The sequence below is a fragment of the Siphateles boraxobius genome, unplaced genomic scaffold (assembly GCF_051911475.1).
Source record: "Siphateles boraxobius isolate OS27281-9 unplaced genomic scaffold, OSU_SipBor_1 12, whole genome shotgun sequence".
Classification (NCBI taxonomy): domain Eukaryota; kingdom Metazoa; phylum Chordata; class Actinopteri; order Cypriniformes; family Leuciscidae; genus Siphateles; species Siphateles boraxobius.
The window spans coordinates 3558430-3570441 of record NW_027508722.1 but is presented as its reverse complement, the minus strand read 5'-3'; the positions used below and the strand labels follow the sequence as shown (position 1 = coordinate 3570441).

Genomic DNA, 12012 nt, shown 5'->3' with positions numbered 1-12012 from the left:
GTATAGGAGACCATAAGTCTGAGTGGACATCCATGACATGCGGAGTCCCTCAAGGCTCAATTCTTGCGCCACTCCTATTCAACCTGTACATGCTCCCAATGAGCCAAATAATGAGAAAGAACCAAATCGCTTACCATAGCTATGCAGACGACACACAGCTCTACTTAGCCCTATCGCCTAACGATTACAGCCCCATTGACTCCCTTTGCCAATGCATTGATGAAGTAAACAATTGGATGTGCCAAAACTTTCTTCAGTTAAACAAAGACAAAACTGAAGTCATTGCGTTTGGAAACAAAGATGAAGTTCTCAAGGTGAACGCATACCTTCAGTCTAGGGGTCAAACAACTAAAAATCAAGTCAGGAATCTGGGTGTGTCTCTAGAGTCAGACCTTAGTTTCAGTAGTCATGTCAAAGCAATAACTAAATCAGCATATTATCACCTGAAAAATATTGCAAGAATTAGATGCTTTGTTTCCAGTCAAGACTTAGAAAAACTTGTGCATGCTTTCATCACCAGTAGGGTGGATTATTGTAATGGACTTCTCACTGGCCTTCCCAAAAAGACCATAAGACAGTTGCAGCTCATACAGAACGCTGCTGCTAGGATTCTGAGCAGAACCAGAAAATATGAACACATCACACCAGTCCTCAGGTCTTTACACTGGCTGCCAGTTACATTTAGGATTGATTTTAAAGTATTATTACAGGTATATAAATCATTCAATGGCCTAGGACCTCAATACATTGCAGATATGCTCACTGAATATAAACCCAACAGATCACTCAGATCATTAGGATCACATCGGCTAGAAATACCAAGGGTTCACTCTAAGCATGGCGAGTCTGCTTTTAGCTACTATGCCAGCCGCAGCTGGAACCAGCTTCCAGAAGAGATCAGATGTGCTCCTACAGTAGTCACATTCAAATCCAGACTCAAAACACATCTGTTTAGCTGTGCATTTACTGAATGAGCACTGTGCCACTGTTCGTCCGACTGTTTGCACTGTATTTTATTTTATGTTTTAATTATTCTGATTTCTGTATTTTATCTTTTATTCTAAACTGTTTTAATTATTCTGATTTCTTTTGATTATTTTAATTTCTTCTATGTAAAGCACTTTGAATTACCATTGTGTATGAAATGTGCTATATAAATAAACTTGCCTTGCCTTGCCTTGCAATTCGTAACCTCACCACTAGATGCCGCAAAAAAAAGAAAAAAATCACACACTGCACCTTTAAGATTCTCGATCTTACTTGGACTCCAGCAGTGCCGCCATGTTGAGGACGATGAACTGCAGACAGGAGAGTTTGAGCTGATCAGCGTTGAACACGGTGGCGAACTCCAGCAGCTCTGCTGCGTTCTTCAGCGTCACTGCACACAACACAACACTCAGATTACACTAGAAAAGCTTACCGGACGAAAGCAACTCATTTCTGTGTCTATTTTGCACTGCAAGAATTTTAGACTATGTACAGTATCTTATATGCGATTTAATAATAACAAAAATCAAGTCAAGTGAAAGATAAAAGCTTAATAGTTATAGTTCATTTCCATGCCATTCACAATTAAAGGGGCAGTCGTTCCTGGAAGCTATTGTTTCATCTCGAAACTTTAACAGAACTTTGTTTTCTCTCCATTTACGGTCTTGTATTTTAGTCATGGAACTTTTTATTAACACAAGCCCACTCTCATGCTTTACTAGTTACTTGAAAAAAGTAATCCGATTACACACTTCATTCCACCAAGCGTTGTTTGTTTTCTTCTTATTTATTTAAATCCAGATAATTGATTAACAAAACATCGATTGAAATTGAGGTACAAATTATACAAATAGAAAAAACTTTTAAAAAAACGCATGAAGTGATTAAAAATCGTCTCCGACCCACACGCATATCACCCAACATATTGTATTCAATCCATTTCCTTTATGACGTATCCCAATTAAATGCAAAAACAAATTCTTAATTAACAGATTAAATTAAAACAAACAAATAATATCATAAAATTGTAACAAAAATATGAAACCAAATAAATTTAAACAGTAATGCATTACTTTTAAATTTACAACAAAATATCTGAACATGAACAACTTTCCCCAACTCTGAAAGAGAGACTTACAGTTCTCAGTGATGGCGACCTCGCAGATCTCCTTCAGCCGAGTGATCAACAGCTGATCAGCCACCACGAGCACGTTACACACGAACTCCACGTTCACAGACTCTGAGATACACAGGGACGAGATATGGATTACACAGGAGAGAGGAAGAAACGGCAGTATATGACAGAAAAGCACAACATCTGCGCTGAAACCTCTGACAGTGGGAGACTCGTCTGTGTAGATGTACTCCAGAATAACCTGCAGGACATCAGAGCTGGTGGGCATTTCCAGCGCAGTGCAGCTGGTGGCCTGAAGAGGGCAGAAGAGATGACTTTAAAAAACAGCTCCAGTTCAGAGAGACTAACATGCTTCATGTTGTTCAATCCTACCTCTATCCAGGGGCTGCCCAACATACTGTTGAAATACTCTGAAAATTAAATAGTGCATCAATATTAAAATATGATCATCCACACTCCTAATAAGAACAGGACAGAATTCCCAATAAGAAAATTACGCGTGTGTCATTTAAAACATGTATAAACTTGTATAATTCGTACGACTTTGTCTAAGCTACTGAACGAAAGCGAAGGGGACTTTCAACCATAAAATTAAGGATCTTCAGCAAGGAACTTAAATTTCAAATATACATTTACGAAGTAGTTTTCTGTTTTTTAGTCATTTTTAAAGCTCTCCACTATCCTCTCTTTGCTTCCACAGGTGTCATTAAACCCGTGTTAATGATGACAGACTTTTAATGTGAAATGGTTGTGGTGATGGCGCAGTGGATAAGACACATGCCTTTGGTGTGAGAGACCCGGGTTCGAATCCACTGTGAGACACCAATGTGTCCCTGAGGAAGACACTTAACCCCTAGTTGCTCCAGAGGCGTGCGACCTCTGACATATAGCAATTGTAAGTCGCTTTGGATAAAAGCGTCAGCTAAATGAATAAATGTAAATGTAAATGTCCATGAAAGAATAAAATCACTGCGAGTCAGAAATTATATATAAATGTCACTTGAGTTTAGTCAGAGTAAACGGATATACCGGTTCACTGCCATTCAAAAGTGTGGCATTGGTACGTTTTTAAAAAAAAATGTTTTTAAAATAAAGTCTCTTCTGCTCACCAAGGCTGCATTTATTTAATAAATAAGTAAAATATTACAATTTAAAGTAACAGTTTTCTATGTGAATATTTAAAAAATGTTATTTATTCCTGTCATTATTACTCAGAAAGATTTCTGAAGGATCATATATTTTTCTAAAATGAGAAATGTTTCTGATTATTATTATCGATGTTGAAAACAGTTGTGCTGCTTCATATTTTTGTGGAAACTGATATTCTTTTCAAGATTCTTTGATGAATAGCAAGTATTATTTGATGCATCCTTCCTGAAGTATTAATTTTCAAACTTTTAAATGGTAGTGTATTTATTTGACAAAAATGAAAATGAGGCTGTGTAGGCCAGACATATACTGAGCTAAGTTTACGATTTTCCAGATCATAAGCTAAATGGTTAGTAATCAGGTGCACAATGTAATAGACTTCTTCACCTTCCAACACTCACAGCTTTATTTTCATTCGAGTCAGATCTAATATGGTATCTGAATCATTTTGAATAAAGTCTACGGCAGTGGACACAAGTGTGAAACAAAACATTTGATCTCACCCAGCCGAGCGCACAAAACGCATTTGTGACAGGGAAACTCTTTCCCATCTTCAGAGCGCAGCGTGACATCACAGAGATACAAGCTGAGGACACACAATGAGAAGATCTGTATTCACAGCCAATCAGAGAGTGTATAACATCGACTGATGTTTCTCAAAGGAACAACACACACCATTTTTTCTGGTTGAGTCGTAGCTTGTTGCCCGTCTTCTTCTGCGCCACACTGATCTTCCCATTTTCAAACTTCACTCCGTCAAGCCTAATCAAACATAAAATACAGTTATTGATGACTTATGTCTACAGCAATATCCAATAAAAAACCCTCATTTATTTATACATATATATACATACATATATACATACATATATACATATATATATATATATATATACATACATAAACATGACAAATCAACAAAAGATTATCCTGAATGTGCGTGAAAACGGTACATATTATACGCTTGTCAAAATGAAACGTTAAATATGATTCGTCAGTTTCTATTGGTCCTATCCACAATGTTATCTTTACGACACAAGGTTGTAATACTTGTTATAGTGGTTTGTGCAGTTGAATTTGAAAATGGAAGCAAATATCAATAAGTGGATACTTTAAAACCCGAAACTTGATTATGATGCTTTTGTCTCTGTTTTTAACCATATTGCAGGAGTAAGTACAAACATTTTCTCAATGTGTATGGTTAAAAAAATTCTAAACATGTATTCATCAAATGTTTATACTGACAAACTTGATAGAAACAGGAAGAGCCTTTGTATTGTTTCATGCACTGTAAAAAATTGTATGACCAGTAATTCATGGCAACATCTTTAACTCAAAAATAATTTAAGTAACTACAACTTTCTTTAATAAGTTATATGGAACTCAACTTGATTTTACTGACAGTTTCAATATAATTTAAGTTAAAATGACTTACACAGCCAATTTGATTACACTTAATTTAAAAGCAGAGACAAAGGTAATTTGGCAAACAGTTATCATACTCCACCCTGTTTTATGTAGGCTGTTTCAATATCCCATGCTTCAGTAATGTTTTTGCGTTAAATTATTTTAATGCGTTAAGAATTTTGAATTAATCGCATTCATTGACGTTGACAGCCCTATATATATATATATATATATATATATATAAATATATATATATATGCAGCAGTGAAAAAAATGCTTCCACTTAACCATCAATACCTTGTTTTGACCAATTTATAATTCAGCATGGCATGAATCCTTCATATAGATTGCATATAGGCTGACTATCTGCCTTGTTAAAGCAAATACTGACTTTTTTTGGAGCAAGACACCTTGATTGACATTGTAGGTGAACTTAAGCTAAAAATACGCTATAAAAAGTGTCTCACCGTGCGGAGAGACTCCCCAAGCCCAGTTTTTTGGCGACTCCCTGCAGCATCTTCACAGGGTTTTGTCCAGGTTGACCAATATTTCCGTTCTTGGCTTTTTTCCCAGACTTAGTGCTTTTACCCTTGGGCTTGTCTGCGTCCTCACAAGTCTTCGCAGGCAGAGAGCGGTACACCTCCAGAGCAGAACGGTTCTCCAGACCCAAAGCCTGGAGACTGTGGATGAGCTGCTGCTGTGGTTCGGGATCAGAGCTCGGGTTGGAGCGGGGCATGATGGGCCGGGTCCCATGCACCAGCATCTCACAGGAGTCTGTGTAGATGAAGTGAAGCGCGTGCTCCAGCATCTCAGGAGGAACCTTCTCCAGAACCAGCAGGTCACAGCCCACTGCATCTTCCCCTTTCTTCACCTCTCCATCTCCCTCTTTGCAGCCCTCGGGGAGGAGAAATTTCCGGAAGAAGTCTGAGCGCATGGACAGAATGTATTTGTGCGCTGCAAAGGTGCGGTCTCCAGCCTGCAGGGTCACGTCATGGATGCTGTCGGTCTCATCGGCTTCGGACAGGAGGCGCTGGAAGTGCTGGGAGAATGTGGACCCAGAAGTGGTGGGAACTTCATACAAGCTGAAGAAGGGAGAAGAAAAGTGAATGAAGGGCTGCATGATCAAACTAAATAAAGGAAATATCACATTATGGCTCAGTGCGGTTATTAAATCACAAAGAGTGTGATTTAATTAAATAAATATAAGCATGTTTAAGAGTGAAGTGCGGCACTATGTTCATTTACACGTCAGCAGATCATGATCCGCCGCCATCTGCAGGACTCCCTGCGGTTTTCCATCAAAATGATGGTTTAATGTTTCAAATTGGAGAAATTAAGATAAATATTAGTATTGCAAATTTACATTTGTAATGTAAACTAAATTATAATATTATTTTTCTTCATTTCACCGTGAAATCACAATCTTTCTTATTTTGTTTTTATTTTATTCAGTAATTTTTACACTTTATAATTACTATTGTTAAATCGCATTTAAAAATTGCAATTAAAAAAAATTATTAGAAAAATTGTAATTACATTTTTTCCCCCCGACTCGTGCAGCCCTAGGTGAAATGTATAACAAGACATGATTAAGATTGGGATCGGTTCAGAACAAAATACAGGATCTGAATGATTTTCATAAAATTCGGTTCCATTAATGGTTCTTGAGAGATTGCATTCTTACACGGGTGTAGACATAAATACTGTTTTTTTTTTGTACAGCGTTTACTGCACCACTTTACACTCAACTCTATTTATTTACTCTTATTTGAGTCATTGCAAAGGGGTTTGCTGAAAAACTACTCAACGTTACAAAGTATTTTGGTATTATTTTTCTATTTTTACCCCAAATGAGGCCATGCTAGCAATATGGAGAGCTAAACATTCTCATGTAATTTCTGTTTCATTCATACTGGCACCCTCGTGCAGAACATCCACAAGTGAGATTCATAGAAGTATTTAACGAAATCCCTTAGATAGCAATCATGCGTTTATTACCTTCATGTTTCATCAGTCAAAATGTCTCTTTACCATGAATAACATGCAAATATAGCAATATCATATTTAAATGTTATATCTATGTTAGTCAGTGCTCTTCAAGCTATCTCGGGTACCAGTTTCACATTATAGAATTTTATAAAATAATATATTTTCTGTCTCACCCTGTGTTAAGAAGCAATATGGGACCACAGAAGTTATTTCAAACATGACTGACAAAAAAAAAAAACGCTCCTTTTTTCTTTCTACCGAAAAATGTGCCGGGAGTGCACTGTTGCTATAGTAACTAACTACACTTTCATGTGCATCTAATTGACGGATAAATCATGCGATCTAATTTCACTGTTGTTGCTAATGTTGAGGTTATTTCAGCTCCATGCAAAGTGTGTCTTGCACATTTAGTTTATTTGCATTGTTAAAAAGGTCAAGCTTAACCATTAAACTGAACTGTGTGCAAACTGTGCATGCAATCGTTCTTGATTTGTCCATGCAATAACTGCATCCTTGTACGAGCCGAATTTCTATTTATTCAAACTGCTCAGAGCTCTGATAATTTCAATAATGAGCATAGCTCACTTACATTCACTAAAATGTTGAAATGTTAGTGATACACATTCAAAATGCGAGCGCCAGTGATTGAATGTCGAAGTGCAGTTTGAACGCCGCCCCGCCTGGAAGTTTTGATTGTTTTTGCACCCACATCAGACCTGTCTGTTATTGGCTGAAGAGCAGGGCTCCACCGATGTAGTTTGAAAAGTGCCCATCAAATAATAAAATCGCCCAGTTGCTCCGTAGGCACCTTTGTCAAAGTACTTGTGCACTTTTGGGAAAAATAAATGTAGCGAAGTTGAATACTTTATTTTTATTCAACTCAAGTAAAAGTACCACAATTTAATTATACTCAAGAAAAAAAAAAAAAAAAAATTTTTTTACTCAAGTACGATAATGAAAGTATTTGTAATTAGTTACTTTCCACCTCTGGCATTTTTTTAAATATGTAGAACACTTGTGTTATTTGATTGCTATCAGGATGCGTTTCAATCAGTTTCAACCACAAAAAGAGTTTATGAAAAAGAAATTGCCTACCCTACCTTTAACTAACCATAGAATTACTACATAGTTAAGATAACATAATAAACAGGTTTATCGACTTTTAAAAGGGAGGAGAGAATGCCTCTCAGGCCTCTCTGATACAAGGCCGTGAAAGTGTGTGTCCAATAAAACCATACAGTGTTTAGGTAAAGATTTATCGGCCTATTGGTAACATGGCTGATACTGGTGTAATGTTTATACTTCTGGTGGTGTTTGTCTTGAAAAAGTGTACATTTGGTTTTAAAGACATTTTGTTTACCTTTATACGATAAACAACTTTGATGATCAGAAGGAGCTGGAACCATTTAGTGACATCAAAAAACTCAAAAATTCCAAACATGTCTTTAGCCATACACATCTGTGACCTTAGTCATAATTATCTGCACCTGGTTTTGGGATCGGCTTGCAATACTCCGAAGTTTCGTCCGTTGGAATCCATGGTGATGCTGACGGCTCTGTGGACGTAATGAAGCTTCTCCAGACGGATTCGTTCATAAACAACTCCTCCGTCTGAGTGGCCGGACACCTCCGTGTTATCTGACACAACAGAGCATATCTAGTTACGTTCTGTTTTATTTATAACAGGTTTAGTTAAACTGATGGTCCTAGTACCTTTTTTGTCTACAGCTTTCTTGTACTGTCCCAGCCACTGTCCACTGAAGCCCTCTCCATCCTGAGTAACAAACATCATGCTGTTCTTGCTCAGGGCGATGTCTGTCATGAAGACCTGTCGTCCATAAGCCCAGCGACACTGCCTCACTGACGTGCCCGTGGAGCGCCAGCAAAACACCTGCAAGAACATCCGAGAATAAACTGTGAAGATTAATAGAATGATTACAATACCAGCTAAATAGTTGTTAAAGTGATTGATAAAGTGGTTGAAAGGTGTCTTACTGAATGAATTTCCAAGAAAATATCTAGGGCCTTATGAAATCAGTTTTACTTTCTCAAAATCAGTTTTTCCATTTTCATTTTCCTGGATTCCCCCCATAATCAAAAACCATATATAATTAACTGAAATTATAAAACATACAGTTTTAACAACAATTTCGTAAAAAAGTTCAATCATTACATTTTCCATTAAAAACAATTCCCCGTTTTAATGGTTTAATAAAATTTTAATAATCAAAAAGGTTTTCTGGGACATTTATTCACAAGACGAATGCACTAATCCACAGGAAACTGTGTGTAACGTAAACTGTAACTGACTGTCATAACACTGACTTCACTGCCATTATATGATAGACTGAGCCGCCTCACTAGTTAGCCATTACACTTTTTCCAATGGTAAGAGCCACAGACCCTCTCATCTCCCAATAAGACAATCTCTGCTTACAAACTGTGCAGAACGGGGACGCACAAGGACTGGAATTGGGAACCCCTGCACCACTCCATATCGCAATTTGATTAAGTGTACCGTCCTACTTTTTATTTATTCCTCCAAAATTTGCCAAATTCCATGACATTCTAGTCATTTTTTTATGACTGGAGTATGCGATTCAGTCCATGTCTTCAGCATCACGGAAATCAAAGAGCCCTACATAATCTTAAGTCTACTCAGAAAAGTAGTAATGCATCTCTCCTCAAAGAAACAAGCCACATGATTAGAGGGATACACCATTAAATAAACTGACAAGCTGTAAAGATATAAAAGCATAAAATTCTTGCATATAACCAGACAATTAGGCATACATGCTAGGCAAACCAACTAGCGGCATAAGATTAAGCTTTTATTACAGAATTTTTTGTTAATCAAAATATATAGATAAGAAAACTGGTGCAAAATTAATTAAACATGCTAAAAACTTGGATCCCATTCCACTAACTGGCCTGGTGCAGCTGATAGTCTTATCAGGCACGTACTGGCCCACAAGACTGAACATCTTGGTTAAGCAGACATTATGAGGGGGGGGGATTTGTACATTTGGACGCTTAATAAGTAGCTGGAATGGTTTAGTGGTTCAACAACCATTCTAGTAGGCAAGTATTACTCACAGCATTTTACAAAGAAATTGACAGAGAGACAAACTTATGTCATCTGATTCTAGTACCTTGGAACAAAGTGCTGATTTTGATACTATAGATCAAAAAATTATTTTACACTAGCTTGGTTAATGTCTTACCTGTCTAACTGTTGCCACCGATTTGTGTAAATGAAAATCTGCCTGACCTATTGCAAAATATGGTGTGCCACAAGGCTTGGTCTTAGGACCTTTGTTGTTCTTGCACTTTTGGTGATAATTTTAGGAAACAGAGCATTAGCTGTCACTGTTATGCAGACCACAAACATCTCTATTCTTCTTCCAGATCAGATACATTTTTTCCAAATATTGGACATCAAGAAATTTCCATTTGCAAAATTCTGATTAAGTGAAGTACTCTCAACAACAACAAAAAAACAAAAATAGAAACAAGCTTTAAAGCAACAGAAGAAATCTAGAAATTTTGCTATTAGTAGCAGTATTGAGAGTGAGACTTTTTCAGACTGACAGTGTGTTTACATCAGCATTTTTGTTGTTCCCCAGAGAATACAAACAGCATCTTCATCGAGTCTTGAATGATTGATTCTCTCCTTCAGTAAAATAACAAATAATCATAACAGGCACTGTGACAACTCCCTCAAGAGCATTTTTAGGCAGGAATTTTTGTATGATAATAACACATCAGAACAGTTTTTATTTAGGCTTTAACCCAATACCCGAAGTTTTAACACAATCTCATCTTAAACTTAGTAATACAAGAAATTATTGAGTAATATTTTTACCCTGTGTGCATATGGAAGTGCAGTACAGTGTCGTATATATCACTCACCCTTCCAGTTTCATCTAGAGCCAGAATCACCAGCTTCTCTCCTCCACCATCATGCAGAAGCTGAGAATCAATTCGATGATCCAAACTACCACCGCTCACTAGCACTTTTTTCAGGTTCATCTGTCTGAAGAACAACACAAGGACAGTGTTGGACTTCCATCCTACTGAACTTTGAATTGTAATAGGAATATTGCATAACATTTCCAAACAAAGCACCATTTCCATCTGTATCATTTTTATGTAGCACCTCAAAATTTGCATAAAAATACGTGGATGGAAACCTAGCTTGTGTTAAGTGCTTTTGCAAACTATATATTTGATATAAAATTCAATATTGAAATACATTTCAAGCTCTAAAAACGGTACAAAATCTGGATCGCTAAGACAACATAATTGTCAATCTCTGGTCTCTGAACTCCACTCACTTGGAGGCCAGTTTCTTGCACTGATAATCTGCCAGGAGGTACACATCTCCCTTTTCGGTCACACACACAGTGGCCCCATTGCTCGCTGCCGCCATAGTGATGGTCAAATCCTTGTGGTGCAGAGCGGACACCTGTCGAGGAACAGTCACGCACTTCTCTCCGTTGGGCTCCAGCAGGTAACCTGAATGTATCACAATGGTAGGACCACAACTTTTCATATGGGAAGAGGCAAATGAAGCAGATGCTCTGATGAATTTGCACGCAGAGGATTTGCTGTACACCTGAGAGATTTTAGATCAGATAAACAATCTGGGATGCGTTTTCCAAAAACATCGTAAGCAGATTGCCACCAATGGCCTCTACGATCAACTTATCTCACAATGCTTTTGAGAAACGCAGCCCTGATTGTTTTCTGTGATAAACAGATCTGGGTACTTGAGCCTCTTACCAAGTTGGCCACCATTTAATCCTAAGGTATAAACCGCATCTCGGGTCCAAAGAACAGTGTGGAACCGGCCGGCTGCAACACCAATCACGGACCTCCCTTTCAGGGACTTAGATGTGACCTGTGGTCAATAGAAAATAACTTAAAAAAATTAATTAATGGAATTACCTAGAATTTATTACATTTGTGATACAGTGCATCATACATAAAACAAGGGTTTGGATTCACAACAATCTTACTAAAGGTACACTATGTAACTTTTTTTTGTTTAAAATGTACAATTTATATAATGAGTGGAGTACACTATGAATAATAATAAAAATAAATTTCAAGAAAGTTTATTATTCTTAAGTTTTGTCTTAAGAACAGTGTTAGGAATAAACGATAAGAGCAATCTTAAGTTTTTTTGGGAATACAAAATATTCTTGTGTTTTTCTCCTAAGTAAGAAAATGAGAAGAAAATGGCAGTTAAAGGTGCTATAAGCGATGTTGGGTGACGACACTTCTTGTTGACATTCGAAGTATTGTCAAACAAAACGGAGGCTAGCTCGACCCTCCCTCCT

The 12012-nt window shown here is 37.2% G+C and overlaps 1 protein-coding gene across 2 annotated transcripts in view; it reads right to left on the bottom strand.

Annotated features, from left to right (window-relative positions):
• The window catches only part of ibtk (inhibitor of Bruton agammaglobulinemia tyrosine kinase), a 51497-nt gene that overhangs the window by 20862 nt on the left and 18623 nt on the right, over positions 1-12012 (bottom strand). For both annotated transcript variants that reach the window (XM_077206673.1, XM_077206681.1), the window contains 12 exons: positions 11453-11570; positions 11005-11185; positions 10580-10703; positions 8381-8558; positions 8155-8305; positions 5146-5760; positions 3947-4033; positions 3775-3857; positions 2495-2532; positions 2318-2414; positions 2126-2227; positions 1261-1378 (listed from right to left, as the gene is read on the bottom strand). In XM_077206673.1, coding sequence (XP_077062788.1) covers positions 1261-1378; positions 2126-2227; positions 2318-2414; positions 2495-2532; positions 3775-3857; positions 3947-4033; positions 5146-5760; positions 8155-8305; positions 8381-8558; positions 10580-10703; positions 11005-11185; positions 11453-11570 — 1892 coding nt within the window. The remainder of the gene's footprint in view (positions 1-1260; positions 1379-2125; positions 2228-2317; positions 2415-2494; positions 2533-3774; positions 3858-3946; positions 4034-5145; positions 5761-8154; positions 8306-8380; positions 8559-10579; positions 10704-11004; positions 11186-11452; positions 11571-12012) is intronic.